This window comes from Tiliqua scincoides, chromosome 15 (assembly GCF_035046505.1).
Source record: "Tiliqua scincoides isolate rTilSci1 chromosome 15, rTilSci1.hap2, whole genome shotgun sequence".
Lineage (NCBI taxonomy): Eukaryota > Metazoa > Chordata > Lepidosauria > Squamata > Scincidae > Tiliqua > Tiliqua scincoides.
The window spans coordinates 1,236,613-1,254,429 of NC_089835.1; the positions used below are offsets into that span (position 1 = coordinate 1,236,613).

The following is a 17,817-nucleotide window of genomic DNA, read 5'->3' on the forward strand; positions in this document are numbered from 1 at the left end:
CAACAACAACAACAACAACAACAGTATTTATATACCGCTTTTCAACAAAAAGTTCACAAAGCAGTTTACAGAGAAAGTCAAATATCTAATGGCTCCCTGTCCCGAAAGGGCTCACAATCTAAAAAGATGCAACACCAGCAGACAGCCACTAGAACAGACAGTGCTGGGGTGAGGTGGGCCAGTTACTCTCCCCCTGCTAAATAAAAGAGGAGCACCCACTTGAACCAAATGTGTACACCTGTGGGCTGGGCAGAAACGAATTAAATCTCCAGAAGTATCTCCAGGAAGGGCTATTTAAGATCCCAGAGAGCTGCTGCAAGTCAGTGTTCAGAACCCTGTGCCAGAAGGCCAGACTCTGCAGGTTGCAGCTTTCTGTGTTCACTCCTGACCAGTCCCATGTAGCAAATAGGGGCACTACTGAGCCACTTGGTGTTGCATTTTAAGAAAGAGGAAGGCTCCTCACCCACACACCCACTCACTTGCACACTCTGGTCTGTTTCAGGTGCGGACAAGCTGAGGGAAGAGGAGCTGATCCAAGAGTGGTTCACACTAGTGAACAAGAAGAATGCCCTGATCCGCCGACAAGACCAGCTGCAGCTCCTGTGAGTGAGATGGCAGGAAGGCAGGCAGGATGGAAGTGATGGGACTTCCTGTGACATACACCCCTTCGTCCCGATTCCCTCCTGCCAGGATTTTGCACCGTCTTGGGGAAGAGAGTTGGCCATACCTGCCTTGGTCCATCGCCCTCTTGACGTCTCTGTTCAATCATCCTAAAATGTAGCACAGCAGGGTATACGACTTCCAGGCATTTGTCAAACAAACTTTTCCATGTGGGGATTGTACTCAAATCAAGGGGACTCTGTGGTCTGAGAGTCACATTTGTAACCCTTTTCCTGCCCTTCCTGTTTTTTATCATGATCACCCTTTCTGCCATCTCCCTAGCTGATGATATTTTGGGGTGAACAAGGTCCCTGCCTGATTCTCCCCAAAACATCCTCTGACCCAGAGAAGAGGTGAGTGGCTGTTGTCTATCCCACCCTTCTTTCAAAGAGCTCAGGGTAGTAAGCAAAGGGATCTGCAAGAGGAATCTGAAGGCCTTAGGAGTGGACCTCAACAAGTGGGAAACCCTGGCCTCTGAGCGGCCCGCTTGGAGGCAGGCTGTGCAGCATGGCCTTTCCCAGTTTGAAGAGACACTTGGCCAACAGTCTGAGGCTAAGAGGCAAAGAAGGAAGGCCCATAGCCAGGGAGACAGACCAGGGACAGACTGCACTTGCTCCCAGTGTGGAAGGGATTGTCACTCCCAAATCAGCCTTTTCAGCCACACTAGACGCTGTTCCAGAACCACCTTTCAGAGCGCGATACCAGAGTCTTTCGAGACTGAAGGTTGCCAACACACACAGTAAGCAAAGCTATCCCCCTTCTCCTACACCCTCACAACAACCCTCCGAGGTAGTCAGGCTGAGAGTCGGGTGTCCAACACAAGGTATCCTGGTAAGCTTCATAGCTAATGGGGTGTCCCAACATGGGTCTCCTGGTCCTTGTCCCCACAGCTACATCAGAGGCTTTCAGCAGGTAGCAAATAGGTCCCAATAGGCAGATGGGTTGTAGCAGAGCTGCCACCACCATCTTGTTAGGGGGCTAAGCACTGACACTGCCTTTTCTTGCAGGATGGAAGAACAAGATTTGGAGCGGCGGTTTGAACTCTTGAGCAGGGAGCTGAGAGCCATGATGAGCATCGAAGGTGAGGGGTGACCCTGAGGAGGGGACCAGGATGAGGCAGGGGACCCACTGAGAGCCAAGCAGAAGACAGCTTGCCTCGAAGGTCACACCAATGGCCCCCACCACCATAGTGTGACTGCAGCCTGCCTGGCAAGCCTGAGCCTTTGCACCATCCCAGGGGGTTTTTCCTAGCTGGAAAAACACATAGGCTGGGATAGCAGTCGCGGAAATTCCGAGGGCTTGGCAATAGTAGAAGACACAGGTTTGGCTTGTAGGTGAAGTCAGTTGAGTCTGTTACCTCAGGGGGCAGAGTGGCAATTGTGTTTATAGGCCACCAGAGGGTGCCAAGGAGCCAGCTGAGCACTCAGCAAATGCCCTTTCAGATCACTGGCTCTCTGGCACCCTCTGCTGGTCCCTACATGCAGTTGCCCTTTTCCAAAGCTACCAAGGCCTTTTCTAAGAGCTCAACTGCCCTCATCCGCCCCCCCCCCCGGCAACTTTAGAACTGTAGCAGCTGCATTTAAAGGCCGGTAGAAGACCCTGGGAAGTGTCTCCAATGCCTTCTTGCCCACCAGTATCTTCTCTACACATCCTCTCCTACTCTGTTCCCCTCTTCCTTTCAATTCCAGGGAGTGGGGAGGGGGAAAGAGATGAGGGGAGAGGACAGGGGAGACAGCATTCAGTGAGCTGCCTCAAGCACCAGATGGGGAGGTCTCGCCCCCCCCCACTCCCCGAAGATACAGGGCTGCACAGAGCCTAGGTTTTGATAAAACTATGGAGTCGTCATCAGCCATGATCTGTGTTTCCTGTCCCTGTTTCTCCTTCCCTTCTAAGACTGGCAGAAAACAGATGCCCAGCAGCAGCGCGAGCAGCTCCTCCTAGGAGAGCTGGTGTCCCTTGTGAACCAAAGGGATGAGCTGGTGAGAGACCTGGACATCAAAGAGAGGATGTAAGTCCCCCTCTTTCCCCTCCCTTTTGTGCACAGGGGGTGTTGGACAGTCCTAACTTCCACATACCTCACTTGTGGAGTGTTCTTGCAGATGTGGACTTTGGGGCTCAGGGACGGGGTGGCCAAGATTTTTAGAGCAAGCATTGACACTGCCTAGGAAACTGCTTCCTACTGAGTCCAGTCATTGATCCAGCTGGTTAAGCACAGTCAGGCACTGACTGGCAGCAGCTCTCCAGGATTTTCAAGACAAGGAGCTCTTTCTCAGCCCCCCCCCCCGTCCCATGCAGAGACACTGCCAGGGATTACACTTCAGCATACAAAGTAGGGGCTCTGACCATGAGCTGCAGCCCCCTCCCCTAAAAGTTGCTTGCTGGAGAAAGCAGGCATTCAAAAGGAGGACAGCTGGAACGATCACAGAATGTTCTGGGAGAAAATGGATCTAGCAGCGACTTGTGCAGCAGGGGGTCCATCTCCCCATTTGGTGTAACGGGATATTTCTTCTGCCTCTTCACCCTTCGCTCCTCTTGCTTCATTTCCTTCTCTCCCCCTTGACCTCCCAGAGCTCTCGAAGAGGACGCCCGACTAGAACGAGGACTGCAACAGAGACGCCGCAAGCTCAGCCGCAAGGAGAAGTGTCGTGTCAGCTGAGAAGAAGAGCCCACTGGACTTTTTTCTTGCTCACCCCCTCCGTGCGTGATGGCAGGGGGCATGCAGCAAACAGCACTTCTTGCTCCCCCTCCCCAAAGCCCACCTCCAAATCTCCACCTGCCTCCACAGGGGGACCCTTTCCGGCCACAGTATTCCCTCCTGCCTGTTACCCAAAATGCTCTCAGCTGCTCGTCTGTTTGACGTAACTTGTGCCAAAGAGATTTTTGTTCCCCCCCCCCCATGGGGCAATCCAGCACTGCTCATTTCCTTTGACCCCATTGCTCTGCCTTTCCCAGAGGTGATGTGGGGGGGGGGGGCAACATTTTTTAAAAGGGCAGTGCCCAGGAACCCTCTACCCAGAGGGCAGAAGCCAGCCTCGAAACCTATTTATTTGTGTGTTTTGTGCATGTGTGAGCTCCTGTTTGGGTTTAAGAACAGGCACTGCTGTCATCCCTTCTCCATCCCCCCCCAAGCCAGGATGCTGTATTTTATTTTATTTTTTAATTATTGACGCTGTTCTTTTATGGATGGTACAGTCACAACATGCCTTGAACACTCCGAAGGCCAGATGCAATATTGGTAAGGTTTTGTTTCCATTATTTTCCTGTCTTCCTCTCTGCTTGCCTCGGCCTGATCCGTCCCAGGTTATTTGCACTAAATTTGTACCAGGTTTGAAAAATAAAGACATCAAAAGGTGCCTGATTTGAGAAATTTTACTTTGTGGTCTGAAACAAGAAGTGGGCAATTTTCCATCCCTGAGAACTGGCCTCCTTTTCTGCCAGGCAAAGAGCCCCGTGCGACTTTGAGGCTGGTGTATTCTTAATGGAATGGAAGCTGTTTTAAGACTTGCAGAGTACTTTTACCTACTTGGTAGCTTATGCACTGGCTACCACCTGGTGGAAACATGAGGTAACAACCATTTGTTTTTAAAACTTGAGAAACAGAAGAAACCAAGCAGGGTGTCTAAACATTTTGGCAGGAGGGCCACATCATCTCTCAGACACTGCGTTGGGGGCCAGGAAAAAAAAGAATTCATTTAAATTTGAAATTTGAATAAATTTACACAAATATATATATTAGAGATGGGACTTATATGAATGAATGAAGGTCTTGCAATAGCTCAAGGCCTGTAAAAGGCCCTGCACAAAGCAAGGCCGGCCTTTCCTTCGCTGCCGCTGCTGCATCACAGAACGTGAAACAACAAGCAGTGGAGGGGGCCCTCGGTCTGAAGCTCACGCAAGAGGTTGAACAGTCACCCTCACACTGAGAGCAGTCACACTGGGCCAGCATAATCTCTAGCAAGTCTCTGGAGGGCCAGAGGCTTATTGGAGACTGGAGGCTCCCTGCGGGCCAGATTGGGGGTCCCTGAGGGCCGCAAATGGCCCCGGGGTGGGGTTTGGGCACCCCTTGGCCTAGAGGAAGGGTGGAGAAGAGGAACAGTGGAGGAAAGGAGGGTGGTGGGCTAGAATGGTGTGCTTTTCCAATCCAGCGAAAATGTGGGAGACTCCCGTCTCCTAGCAGAGGAAATTGGCTTGCTTGGACACTGGACCCCTGGCACGCTGTCCAGTGCATCCAATGATCTGGAAAAGGAGAATTTTTGCATGCAAGGAAATTCAGCTTGGCACCGAGGTGAGTTGGGAGTTCCATCCCCCAAGAATTCTCCCTGCCCCACTAGACCCCTACTTTTCTCCCCTAGCTAAAAATATTCTCCCTTAGAGAGGAGTTTGGGAACTCGTCACCACTGGTGATGAGTGAGGGTGCAGTTGTGGCGCACTCTCCCTAATGAGAAGTCAAGTGGCAGCTTGCTCCATCGGCTCCTCGTGGGGAGTTCCTCCAGACACTGTGGACAAGGCAAGCTGGTCTCTGGCCAAGATTTCCAGATGGTCGTCGTCCTCGCTGGGTAGGTCCCGGCTGGGGGTGAAAAAGCCAACAAAAGCCTGGATTCCCCGTAGCCTATATGCTGTCTCAAGAGCCACAAGCATGGCCAACAAGCCCACAAGTAGGTAGCCTGGGGTGGGGAGTAAGAAAGGAGGGGGTCAGTGAGCAAAGCAACAACTGCCTTTTTAAACCTTCCCCAACCTGCCCTGCTCATTTGTCATCTAATTCCCTGATGTAGCCTCTCAAGTTCCTTATGCTGGATGCCAAGCTACTAGTCCTCATGGTCACAGAGCTGTAGCTGATAGGGAAATACTATCTGTCCTCCCTTTTTGCCTCTTTCTGTACAAGGTCAGCCCCTGTGTGCACACCCTTCTCTTGTCTCCCCCTCCCTGCCCTCCTTTTTAAAGAGACAGGAGCCCTATTCAAAAAAGCAGCCTCTATGCCAGAGACTACCCATCTTCCTGTTCAACCGGTGACTTACAAGTGATGCTGAGCTCATACAACTCATGCAGAGGCGGCTGCGAACTGCCCCGGGGCACGTAATCCCCCAGGCCGATGGTGCTGAGCGAGATGAAGCAGAAATAGACGGACTCCAAGAAGTTCCAGGTTCCCTCCAGCGCCCAGAAGCAGATGGCGGGGATCAGGATGAAGAGTCCAACCGTCACTAGTCCCAAAACGGCAGCGTGGCCCAGGGCCACCCGTTCCACAGAGAAGCCCCACCGCCTGTGGATGTAGCGGACAGGCCGGTAGCTCACAAGAGGCAACAGGAGCTGCAGCAGGCAGGCCAGGAACACCAGCGTCAGTGGGATGCCCAGGAACGAGTAGAAGATGCAGATGATCTTGCCCCAGTCCGAGAGAGGCACCGTGTGCCCGTAACCTGCAGGCAGAAAGGATCACCCAGGATAAGATGGTTGGCAACCTTCAGTCTTGAAAGACTATGGTATAAGCCTACAGCACCCAGTATTCCCAGGCGGTCTCCCATCCAAGTACTAACCAGGCCCGACCCTGCTTAGCTTCCGAGACCATGGTATAAGCCTACAGCGCCCGGTATTCCCAGGCGGTCTCCCATCCAAGTACTGACCAGGCCTGACCCTGCTTAGCTTCCGAGATCATGGTATAAGCCTACAGCATCCAGTATTCCCAGGCGGTCTCCCATCCAAGTACTGACCAGGCCTGACCCTGCTTAGCTTCCGAGATCATGGTCTAAGCCTACAGCACCCGGTATTCCCAGGTGGTCTCCCATCCAAGTACTAACCAGGCCTGACCCTGCTTAGCTTCCGAGATCATGGTATAAGCCTATAGCACCCGGTATTCCCAGGTGGTCTCCCATCCAAGTACTAACCAGGCCTGACCCTGCTTAGCTTCCGAGCTCATGGTCTAAGCCTACAGCACCCGGTATTCCCAGGCGGTCTCCCATCCAAGTTCTAACCAGGCCTGACCCTGCTTAGCTTCCGAGATCAGATGAGATTGGGCATGTGCAGCGTAATGGTTGCTGTCAATCCCAGGACATGCATCCCCATCCATCCCATGACTGCGGTCATGAACCCACTTGTGGCCCTCTCAACCGTAATCTCATGTGCAACATGTGGATAAGGTTGCTCAGCCTTGCTGCACTGTTGTAAAGTCTGGTCTCCGCCCTCTCTGGTGGTCTGACTCCCAAGGGCTCCCCCACGGACTATCAGAGAAGATGGAATGGCCTGCTCACAGCCACAGCGGACACTTCAATGGTTGCGGCTGTGCGCACTCCATTCTCTGCCCTCTTTGGTGGTTCATAGGAGATTGATCACTTCCAGTGACTTGGCATGCAAGCAAAGGTGATATTTTTTCCTGAGACCTTGCAGACCACTTCTGAGTCTTGCAGACTTGTGGTACCCCAGACCACAGGTTGGGAACCAGTGGCCTAGAGAGACCTGCACATCTTTAAAGAAATATGTGATGCCTCTAAAAAACCTCAATTAAGCATTTTCTTAACAAGCTGGATCTCTCCCTAAGCCCCTTTAAATACTATTCTCTCTCCTCTTGCCCCACCCTCCCACTCTGTATTTTGCAGGTTCTCTTTGTATTTTGGAGGTTTCCTTGAGACCAGGCAGACAGAGCTAGTTGAGGAACAGGCTGCTTTGTGATTCCAGGGAAGGCAGGAAACATGCCTGGGCAAACTTGGATCACAGACAGCTGAATAATATATTGGTCTTTGAAACAGACAGCATCAAAGAAGAACCATGTATATACTTAAAGCAGTGATTCCCAAACCATAGGTTGGGACCCACTGGTTTTTGGGATCTGATTTTGGGTGGGTCCCCAAAGAGTGATCAGATAACTAATTGCCTCAAGCTCTGAGGCTGTTCAAAAATCAGATACTGCTCAGTACCTGCAAAGAGCTCAGCTCCTGCAGTTTGCAAGCATATGTTAACATAGGGAGATACATGTCTGAAGGTCTTTTTCTGGTTATTATAAATAAATAAAATGCTTCTTTCTAGACCTTTTATAAAGTCTGGTAAACCAAGGTGGGTCCTGATTTTCAACCAGTGTGCTGTGGCACACTGATGTGCCACAAATGGTCCGTGGGTCTGTTGTGGGAGTTTGGGGGAGGGTCATTTATTAGTATGGCCATTGGAGTTGTGAGCACTAGCACTAGCAGCACAGTGTGCCTTGTCAGTTGTAAAAAAACTAAAAGTATTCCCTTGACAATTTTGGTGCTTTGTCAGTGTGCCTTGAGATGAAAAAGGTTGATAATCACTGCTGGAGTGTTATTTTTAACAGTGGGTCCTAGCTCTAAAACATTTGGGAACCACTGATGCTGGCCTACTGTGACAGTCACCTTAAGCCAGCCATTTTCAGCGACTGTCTGCTGTGCCATGGGAGTTTGGGAAGGGTCATTTATTAGTAGAGCCACTGGAGGATGTGAGCCCCCCACGAACAGCATGGTGTGCCTTGTCAATTTCCAAAAACTGATGGTGTGCCTTGACCATTTTAGCAACTTGTCAGTGTGCCACAAGACAAAAAAAAGTTAAAAATCACTGCCTTAAGCAGTGGATTGGTGTGCGTGTGTGTGTGTGGGGGGGGGGTTGCTCACAGTCTACCTGCCCAGCTCAAGCTACTATATGTTTACAGAGCTCTCCTCCTCTTCCTCTTCTCTGAGAAAAAGGGAGTGGAGCAGAAGAGGAAGTGTGAAGGAGAGGAGACAGGAGGGCAAGGTTTCTCAATCATTTTTTGCTCTAGGCTCATTTCATAATATGGCGGGAGAGTTAGAACAAACCACAGAACATATTTCTTTAGCCAGAGTGTAATTAATCAGTGGAACCCCTTGCCACAGGATGTGGTGATGGCATCTGGCCTAGATGGCTTGAAAAGGGCAGATTGATGGAGGAAAAGTTCATCACGGGTTAGAAGCCATGATGGTATGCGCAACCTCTGGGTTTTAGACGTTGACTATCTCAGAATGCCTGGTGCAGGGGATTACAATAGGATGCAGGTATCTTGTATCTCCGAGGCATCTGGTGAGCCACTCTGAAATCCAGGAAGCTAAATTAGATGGGCCTCTGGCCTGGCCTGATGCCCCCCACTGAGAACCACTGGGCTAGTGCGTCTTCAGTGCACTTGAACACCACCCTCCTCTCCTCCACAGTTCTGCTCCATTTCCCTCTTCCTTCCTTCCAGAGGGGCCCAGCCCTGCACACAGAGTGTTTTGTGCATCCTCCTTGCTCCAAAACACTTGTGCTCTGGAGGACAATAAAGCGATAATGACCACAAGCGCAGAATGACCTGTTCTTCAGGTCGGTCTTGACTGTTGCTGCTCCTGGATTTGCTTGGCTAGATGAAGTTGCAGAAAGTCTCCTGGAGCAGAGACCGGGCTATTGTCTTGAGTTGGAAGGGGGCAAGCCTGAGTTGGGCCGATTCTGTGCCAAGGTCCTTCGCTTTTATTGGTGACACTATTGTTTAATTCTTGCCAACAGTGTTCTGGCAGGGAGGGCAGAGGGGACTCAAACAGAAATGAAACCAGATTCTGAAAAGTTTATATACTCTCAAGTAGCTGCAATGAAGGAGGTTCTGGCTGGAGGCAAGGAAGGGGGACTATGGCAGCTGCAGGGGAAGGAAAATCTGCCCTGGCCCAAATCACCTCCCTACGTTGACCCACCAATAAATCATAGAGTTGGAAGGGATCCACAAGGTCATCTAGTCCAACCCCTGCCTGTAGTAGGAAATCTGCTGACCCAGAGCAAAAGGCCTCTGCAAAACTGCACCGTGTCCTTAAGAGCAGCTGGGCTCCTGCTCTCAACAGCCAAGAATCAGATTTGCAGAACAGCCAAGGAAGTCCTGACACCTCTCTGTCTGGAAGGGGGGGGTTCATTTCCGGGGCCATTTTTAAACTGGGGGTATAGAAACTGACACCCCAAGCAAAGGCAGTATTTTAAATAATGACACAGGGCGGAGAAGCTGAGCTGCAACTCAGGCCCCCCCACTTCATATCTCCCCTGAGCAAGCTACCCCTTGGGGGGGCAGAAAAAGCAGGGGATTCTGCTGCTCTCCAGTGGCCACGAAAGAAACTGCCACGTAAGTTTTCCTATTGCAATTGGGCTGAACATGCAGCATAAGTAGACCCGCGTCTTGGAGACCAGATCTAAAGGGGGCGGGGGTTTCTGGGTCACTAACAGACGTTCCTACAAAAAGCCTCAAGGCCCCACTGAGCGGGTTCCTGGCAGACTTGAGAGGCGATCCCCGGCTCAGCCTGCTCCCCCAGCACCTTCATAAGCCACCCTTGCTTGGGTGCCTGCGACCCCCTGCCACCCCAAGGAGGCTGCCAACGCCTGTTTTCTGCCTCGCTCCTGCACCTTTTCCTCCGTTCAAAGCGAGAGAGTTTCCATCTCCCCCTCCCCCGCCTGGTGCATTCCGGCGTGGTCTTTTAAAAAGCACAGGCGCAGCACCAGAAACGAAAGGTGGCAACCCTACTTGGGACCAGTTGGTGACTCCCGATCGGGGGTGAAGAGGGGGGGGGGTCCCGAGTTCAGGGGCTTGGCCAGACCAGCGTTATGAAAGACACGCAGACCCAGGCAGACTCCCCCTTCCCAAAGACCTGCAGACAGTGGCGTAGCTAGAGGGGGGCAAAGCACTAAGTCTTGCAGGGTGCAAGCGGCCCTCCCCTTCGGGGCCATTCCGGGCGGGGGGGGAAACGGAGGCGTATGCCTGGCTCAGAAGGGGGGCCCCTGCAGCACTGAGGGCCTTCCCCCCCAGCGACGCCACTGCTGCGTGGAGGCGCCTCGGGGCGCAGACCCTTTCCCCGGCGGCGGCGCCCCGCGGGCAGTACCGGTGGTGGTGAGGACGCTGGCGGCGAAGAAGAGGGCGGAGGTGAACTCCCAGGTCTGGTCCTGCTCCTGCGAGAGGTTCCCCGCCGCCCCGCGGCCGGCGCCGGCGCGCAGGAGGCGCTCCAGCAGGGCGTCCAGGCGCTCGGCGGAGAGGCAGGCGCCGTGCCGGGCCAGCAGGCGGGCGCGGGAGGCGCGCAGGGCGGCCCGCAGGGCGCGCTCGGGGGGGCCCTCCAGGGCCGAGAGGGCCGCGGCGCCCAGCAGCAGGAAGAGCCCGTAGGCGCCCAGCAGCAGCCCGTAGCGCCAGCGCGGCCCGCACGCCCCGCGCAGCTGCTCCATGCCCGGCACTCGGGCGCCGGAGCCCTGCCCGCCCCCTGCCCCGCCCGCCTGCCCGCAAGCCAGGTGGCAGGTGGCGCCCAAGCAGCCGAGCCCGGAGCCTCCCCCTCCCTCGGGCGTCTTTCGAGTGGAAGCCCTTCGGGGCAGGGAACCGTTCGATGGAAGAAACGAGCCTGCATTGGGAACGATTGGGTTAGAAGTGCTTCTATCAACGATATCAATTCCGTCTAATGTGAATTGGCTGCTGCCTCAGATGAATTTCAAAGCGTGACCCACGAGAACAGTTTGCAGGGGTGTCAGACCTGGACGTGTCCCTTAAAGCAGGGGTCTCCAAACCCCACAGGGTGCCTCTACCCGCTGGCCCAGCTGACTAACCCAACCAGAGTGTGGGGTGGGGGGCTGGGGGTCCATTTAAGTGTGTGTGCTTTATTTCCTGGGCTGTGTTGCTGCTCGGAGAAATCCTGGACATGTGAGCCCGTTCGTTCTTTCATTCCAGCCATTCATCTAAGTTCCATCTGTAATGTGTTTAAATTTTATATTTAATTTCTTTTCCCCGCCAGCTATTTGATACGGCCCTTCAGCCCTGCAACTGTGATGAAGAAGGCAAATTCCACGCTAGGGGTCATCAGGACAAGAGAATAAGGCTGCAGTCAGCCCTAACCACACTTTCCTGAGAGTAAGCCCCATTGAACAAAATAGGACTTACTTCTAAGTAGACCTGGTTAGGCTGGTGCCCTAAGGCTGCAGTCCTAGCCACACTTACTTGAGAGTAAGCCCCATTGACTATAACAGGACTTACTTCTGAGTAGACATGCATAGGATTGGACTCTCAGGCTGCAATCCTATCCGCACTTTCCTGGGAGTAAGCCCCACTGAACACAATAAGACTCACTTCTAAGCAGACATGCATAGGAGTGTGCCCTAAGCCTGCTTATGTTACATTGGCTCTATATAAATCTAGGGTGTAGCCAGCCACATTGAGGCTCCTGGATACTGTTAGGCGGGCCAGGGCTGGTCCACCCACAAGGACAACTAAGGGCCCAATCTTATCAAATTTCCCAGTGCTGGTGCAGCTGTGCCAGTGGGGTGTGTGGTGGAGGGGCAGTCACTGCAGCCTCCTTGAGGCATGGGAACATGTGTTCCCTTACCACAGGGCTGCACAGAGCAGGAAAGTTGGATAGGACTGGGCAGCAGATTGGCAAAGGGGTGCCCACCTATGTTGCCTGCTCCCCTCCACTGACTGCTAATCTCACCTCTGCCATGAATCCTCATTGATACCAATAAGCCCAGCTCACAATATGGAAATATCCCAAGATGCCCAGTTCACCCATAAAGCTCTTCTCTGACCAAAAGCCAGCATCTAAAATCCCTCTTAGAGAACAGGCTAACTGTGGTATACGTTTACAAGGGTAAATAGAAAGTCATAAACAAGAGCCATAAACTAATAAAAGGGATGCATAGAGTACCAGATCCTATCGAATTGCCCTCCTGAACATCCTGAGGATCAAGATGTTGATCTGATAACCAAGCCAAATGTTTGTGGGACTGTTGGTCTGTTATTTTTCCCATGCTTGCCATGGATGTGTTTTGCTCTCTTTGTGTGCTCTTTTGTCCCCCCTCCCCTACCTAGTCTACCCTATAAAACCACCATCATTGTAATTGTTCGGGGTCTCTCCGTGTGTGTGTGTGTGTGTGTGTGTGTGTGTGTGTGTGTGTGTGTGTGTGTGTGTGTGTGTGTGTGTGTAGGGTCCCGTTTGCAAACGAGAGTAAACGTAAGAAGTCCTTTGAATTCTCCTGTCGCCTGTTTGATTGTCTCTCCAAAATCCAAAGAATCATGTGTGTGTTCATTTGGGAACATCATCAAGCCACTCCCTCTTGGTGAGACCAAGTCTTCCCCACTTGTGAGACCAAGTCTTCCCCACTTGTGAAATGGGGATTATGCTACCTTGCAAGGTTGTTGTAACAGCAACATCAAGCTAACACATACATAGCCATTTGCCCTCTCAAAACGCCCTACACACAGATTGGAAATAATAATCGTAATTCCTAATCTAGTGCAAAAAATGACGAGAAAGTCTATACTGGCTTGGTTGTTGTCTGGTGCTGGAGTTCCTGGGCACCTGGTGATAAGTAGAGCTCAGGATCTCCAGCAGAGCAACCAGGACTGGGGACTACTGGAAGTGCAAAATTCACAAGAAACACCAACAAAGAAGTAATGAGATGCTATTACAAGGCTAACCCAGCCAGAGAAATTGAGAGGCTGTGGCAGAAAAAGACCAAAGTGATCCTGGGTGGTGATTGGCACCCTCGGTGCTATTCCAAAACACCTTGAAGACCACCTGAGCCACAGAAATGATCATCCAGCAACTACAAAAGCAGCTTGACTGGGAACGGCTTACATCTTGTGACGATATTTATAACAGCAACATAGGACAAAAACCAGGCACCCCAGGTCCTTGGGAAGGGCTCAATGTCCGGATAAAGCAAACCAGTCATCACATCTACCTGACTGTGCAAAAAGCTCATCATAATAATTTTTTGTGCTGCGGGAGTTTTGCTTGCACTTCAGGGCCCCCTCCCCACCCCGGCTTGAACTGTCATAACCCACCAGCCTGACACAAAAGCCAACCCAGAGAGTGCCAAGTAGGAAGCTGGCTCAGGCTGCAGTCCTGACACTGATCAAGGGAGATAGGTGGCGTAGGGTGACAAAACTTGCCAGGATGGCGGAGAAGCATTTGTTCCACCTGGCTCCTGGGAGGAGTGGCAGTGGAACAAAGCTGCAGTTCCAGGAGCTCCTGTGACCCACTTTCAGTTGCTACCAGTGAGAGAGAGAGAGAGAGGGTGATCCACTATCAAACACACACAAGCTACACCTTTGGGAGTGTTCAGGGAGGGGCTGTGCTCAGTGATTGCATAGAGGAGGGCCCAGGTTCAATTCCCGGCACCATCTTCAGGCAGAGCTCCCCCCCTTTGAAACCCTATGGAACTGTTGTCAATCAGCAAAACTCTTGGCCCAAAGGCCACACCTGTATCTGGAAATTGGCACCTGGATGCCAGGCAGACCTGTTATAATCACCGGCGCAGCGTTGAGTTCAGCTCTGCAAACATGTATTTTGCATTCCATTTTTTTAAAAAACATTCAAGCCACACACTTATCTTCCTGTTTTGCAACGCCCATGCTTGAGCTGGAGGAGTTCTGGGGAGGGAAATAGGAACCTTCCCTGCTTTGGAATCATAGAATCAGAGGGCTGGAAGGGAAGCTCATATAGTCCAGTCCAAGCCACCACTCAGTGGAGACCACATCTGTCCACCTCCCAGCAGCCAAGGGGCCACACTAGATTCTGCCCTCCTTACTTGGGTGCCACCTCACCTGCTCTCTGGATTCAAAAAGAAGGGAATGGAGCAAAAGCGGAAGTGTGGAGGGTTGGGAATGCTCCAGCCCAGTGGTTCTCACACATTTAGCACCAGGATCCACTTTTTAGAATGAGGCTCTGTCAGGACCCACCAGAAGTGATGTCATGACTGGAAGTGACATCAGCAAGGAGGAAAATTTTTTACAATGCTAGGCTGAAATCCTACCCATGTGTAAGTCCCATTGACTATCATTGTTAAAGGAATACACAGAATAACTCGTTAAAAGTACAGGTCTGTAACATTTCCCCAAATGCAGTCACATTCATGGTAGCATCAAGTTTAATAAAATACTGCAATGAATGGGGACCCACCTAAAACTGGCTCCTGATCCAGTTTGAGAAACACTGCTGTAGTTCACCACTCTTGCTCTGTTCCCCCATTTCTGGTCAAATCCAAGAAGGAGGAGCTATGTGGGGGGGGGGGTCACCCACCCTTGGTCATCTCCTACCTGGATGGACCAGCTGCCCTAGTGGGCAGTGACCCTTCAGCCCTACAAGGAAGAGGGATTTTCTCTGCCCAGTCATCAGAGACCCAGAGCTATCAGAGCCTGAAATTACTGCCCTGAACTTGCAGAGCTGGAATGTGACCAGTGAGCAATTTCCCCTCCCTAATCTCCTTAGCCAAACAGCTGAGCTAGAAAGGTGGCAGCAGCTCCCCAGGGCTCTGCCCTGCCCCGAACAAGGAAGGGTGGAGGCTGCAGAAGTCTCAGTCCCACTGTGTTCCATAGGACTTACTCCCAAGTAAATTTGCCCAGGACTGTAATTTTAATGTAACGTGAGCCATGCATCTTTTGGGAAAGGTGACGACCTATACAGCAGGGGTGTCAAACCTGATTTATACAGTTGGCCAATTCATGGTGCCGGCTGAGGGCAAGAAGTGATGTCATTAAGCAGGAAGTGATGCCACAGATGATGGCCAGATATAAGCACTTTGAAATGACAGAAGAGAAAATGTGCAAATCGTCCATAATTTCAAGCTATGAGAGATCCCAACTGTCATGCTGGGAGAGTATGGGTGCCAGATAAATTGCTTCCAGGGGCTGCACTTGGCCTGTGGGCCTTCTGGTTGTCACCCCTGGCCTAGAGACTGTGTGTACCCCTAGGCAAATTTCTCAGTTTGCTTCCTGCTTAACCTGATGCTCTGCTCAGGTCTCTTGAAAAACACGTCAGAGAGAGCACCTGGGTATCTTTCACCTGCTCCTGCTGCAGGAGGAATGCTGGAGCCCCACCCTTCCCCAGAACCCCACTGAATGTACCAGTCTTGCCCTAATGAGGAGAATAAAAAGGAACATAAACTGTGGCAAAAGAAATGTGATACGGGAGGCCAAGAGGAACACATGAGGAACACATGGCCAGCAACATTAAGGGGAATAATAAAAGCTTCTTCAAATATGTTGGAACCAGGAAACCCACCAGAGAAGCAGTTGGCCCACTGGATGGTGAGGGAAGGAAAGGGGAAATAAAAGGAGACTTAGAGATGGCAGAGAAATTAAATGAGTTCTTTGCATCTGTCTTCACGGCAGAAGACCTCGGGCAGATACCGCTGCCTGAACGGCCCCTCCTGACCGAGGAGTTAAGTCAGATAGAGGTTAAAAGAGAAGATGTTTCAGACCTCATTGATAAATTAAAGATCAATAAGTCACCGGGCCCTGATGGCATCCACCCAAGAGTTATTAAGGAATTGAAGAATGAAGTTGCTGATCTCTTGACTAAATATGCAACTTGTCCCTCAAAACGACCACGGTGCCAGAGGATTGGAGGATAGCAAATGTCACACCGATCTTTAAAAAGGGAAAGAGGGGGGACCCGGGAAACTATAGGCCGGTCAGCCTTACATCTATACCGGGTAAGATGGTGGAATGCCTCATCAAAGATAGAATCTCCAAACACATAGACGAACAGGCCTTGCTGAGGGAGAACCAGCCTGGCTTCTGTAAGGGTAAGTCTTGCCTCACGAACCTTATAGAATTCTTTGAGAAGGTCAACAGGCATGTGGATTTGGGAGAACCCGTGGACATTATATATCTGGACTTTCAGAAGGCGTTTGACACAGTCCCTCACCAAAGGCTACTGAAAAAACTCCACAGTCAGGGAATTAGAGGACAGGTCCTCTCGTGGATTGAAAACTGGTTGAAGGCCAGGAAACAGAGAGTGGGTGTCAATGGGCAATTTTCACCATGGAGAGAGGTGAAAAGCGGTGTGCCCCAAGGATCTGTCCTGGGACCAGTGCTTTTCAACCTCTTCATAAATGACCTGGAGACAGGAGTGAGCAGTGAAGTGGCTAAGTTTGCAGACGACACCAAACTTTTCAAGTGGTGAAGATCAGAAGGATTGTGAGGAGCTCCAGAAGGATCTCTCCAAACTGGCAGAATGGGCAGCAAAATGGCAGATGCGCTTCAATGTCAGTAAGTGTAAAGTCATGCACATTGGGGCAAAAAATCAAAACTTCACATATAGGCTGATGGGTTCTGAGCTGTCTGTGACAGATCAGGAGAGAGATCTTGGGGTGGTGGTGGACAGGTCGATAAAAGTGTCGACCCAATGTGCGGTGGCAGTGAAGAAGGCCAATTCTATGCTTGGGATTATAAAAGGTATTGCGAACAAAACAGAGAATATTATAATGCCTTTGTACAAATTGATGGTAAAGTCACAACTGGAGTATTGTGTTCAGTTCTGGTCACTGCACCTCAAAAAGGACATAGTGGAGATGGAAAAGTTGCAAAAGAGAGCGACTAAGATGATTACCGGGCTGGGGCACCTTCCTTATGAGGAAAGGCTATGGCGTTTGGGCCTCTTCAGCCTAGAAAAGAGACGCCTCAGGGGGGACATGATTGAGACATACAGAATTATGCATGGGAAGGATAAAGTGGATAGAGAGGTGCTCTTTTCCCTCTCATATAACACCAGAACCAGGGGACATTTGCTAAAAATTGAGTGTTGGGAGAGTTAGGACAGACAAAAGAAAATATTTCTTTACTCAGCGTGTGGTTGGTCTGTGGAACTCCTTGCCACAGGATGTGGTGACGGCGTCTGGCCTGGATGCCTTTAAAAGGGGATTGGACAAGTTTCTGGAGGAAAAATCCATTATGGGGTACAAGCCATGATGTGTATGCGCAACCTCCTGATTTTGGAAATGGGCTATGTCGGAATGCCAGATGCAAGGGAGGGCACCAGGATGCAGGTCTCTTGTTATCTGGTGTGCTCCCTGGGGCATTTGGTGGGCCGCTGTGAGATACAGGAAGCTGGACTAGATGGGCCTTTGCCTGATCCAGTGGGACTGTTCTTATGTTCTTAACTACAATTCCCAGGAGGCCTTGCAGGTCTCTTGTTATCTGGTGTGCTCCCTGGGGCATTTGGTGGGCTGCTGTGAGATACAGGAAGCTGGACTAGATGGGCCTGTGGCCTGAACCAGTGGGGCTGTTCTTATGTTCTTAACTACAATTCCCAGGAGGCCTTGCAGGTCTCTTGTTACCTGGTGTGCTCCCTGGGGCATTTGGTGGGCCGCTGTGAGATACAGGAAGCTGGACTAGATGGGCCTTTGCCTGATCCAGTGGGACTGTACTTATGTTCTTAGTGT

General features: G+C 51.4%; 2 protein-coding genes and 1 pseudogene across 2 annotated transcripts in view; 1 reads left to right on the forward strand and 2 right to left on the reverse strand.

Annotated features, from left to right (window-relative positions):
* EHBP1L1 (EH domain binding protein 1 like 1) overlaps window positions 1-4,008 on the forward strand; it is a 34,278-nt gene extending 30,270 nt beyond the window's left edge. Inside the window, exons 16-19 of the mRNA XM_066610238.1 lie at window positions 503-602; window positions 1,668-1,741; window positions 2,554-2,668; window positions 3,229-4,008. Coding sequence (XP_066466335.1) covers window positions 503-602; window positions 1,668-1,741; window positions 2,554-2,668; window positions 3,229-3,316 — 377 coding nt within the window. The 3' untranslated portion in view covers window positions 3,317-4,008. The remainder of the gene's footprint in view (window positions 1-502; window positions 603-1,667; window positions 1,742-2,553; window positions 2,669-3,228) is intronic.
* A 1,013-nt stretch (window positions 4,009-5,021) lies between these two features.
* On the reverse strand, window positions 5,022-12,099 carry KCNK7 (potassium two pore domain channel subfamily K member 7). The gene is made up of 4 exons (XM_066610380.1): window positions 12,081-12,099; window positions 10,497-11,000; window positions 5,676-6,071; window positions 5,022-5,324 (listed from the first exon to the last, which is right to left on the reverse strand). The coding sequence occupies exons 1-4, from the start codon at window positions 12,097-12,099 to the stop codon at window positions 5,107-5,109; spliced, it is 1,137 nt and encodes a 378-aa protein (XP_066466477.1). The 3' UTR covers window positions 5,022-5,106.
* Window positions 6,575-6,691, reverse strand: LOC136635336 (5S ribosomal RNA; annotated as a pseudogene).
* Window positions 12,100-17,817: the final 5,718 nt, after the last annotated feature.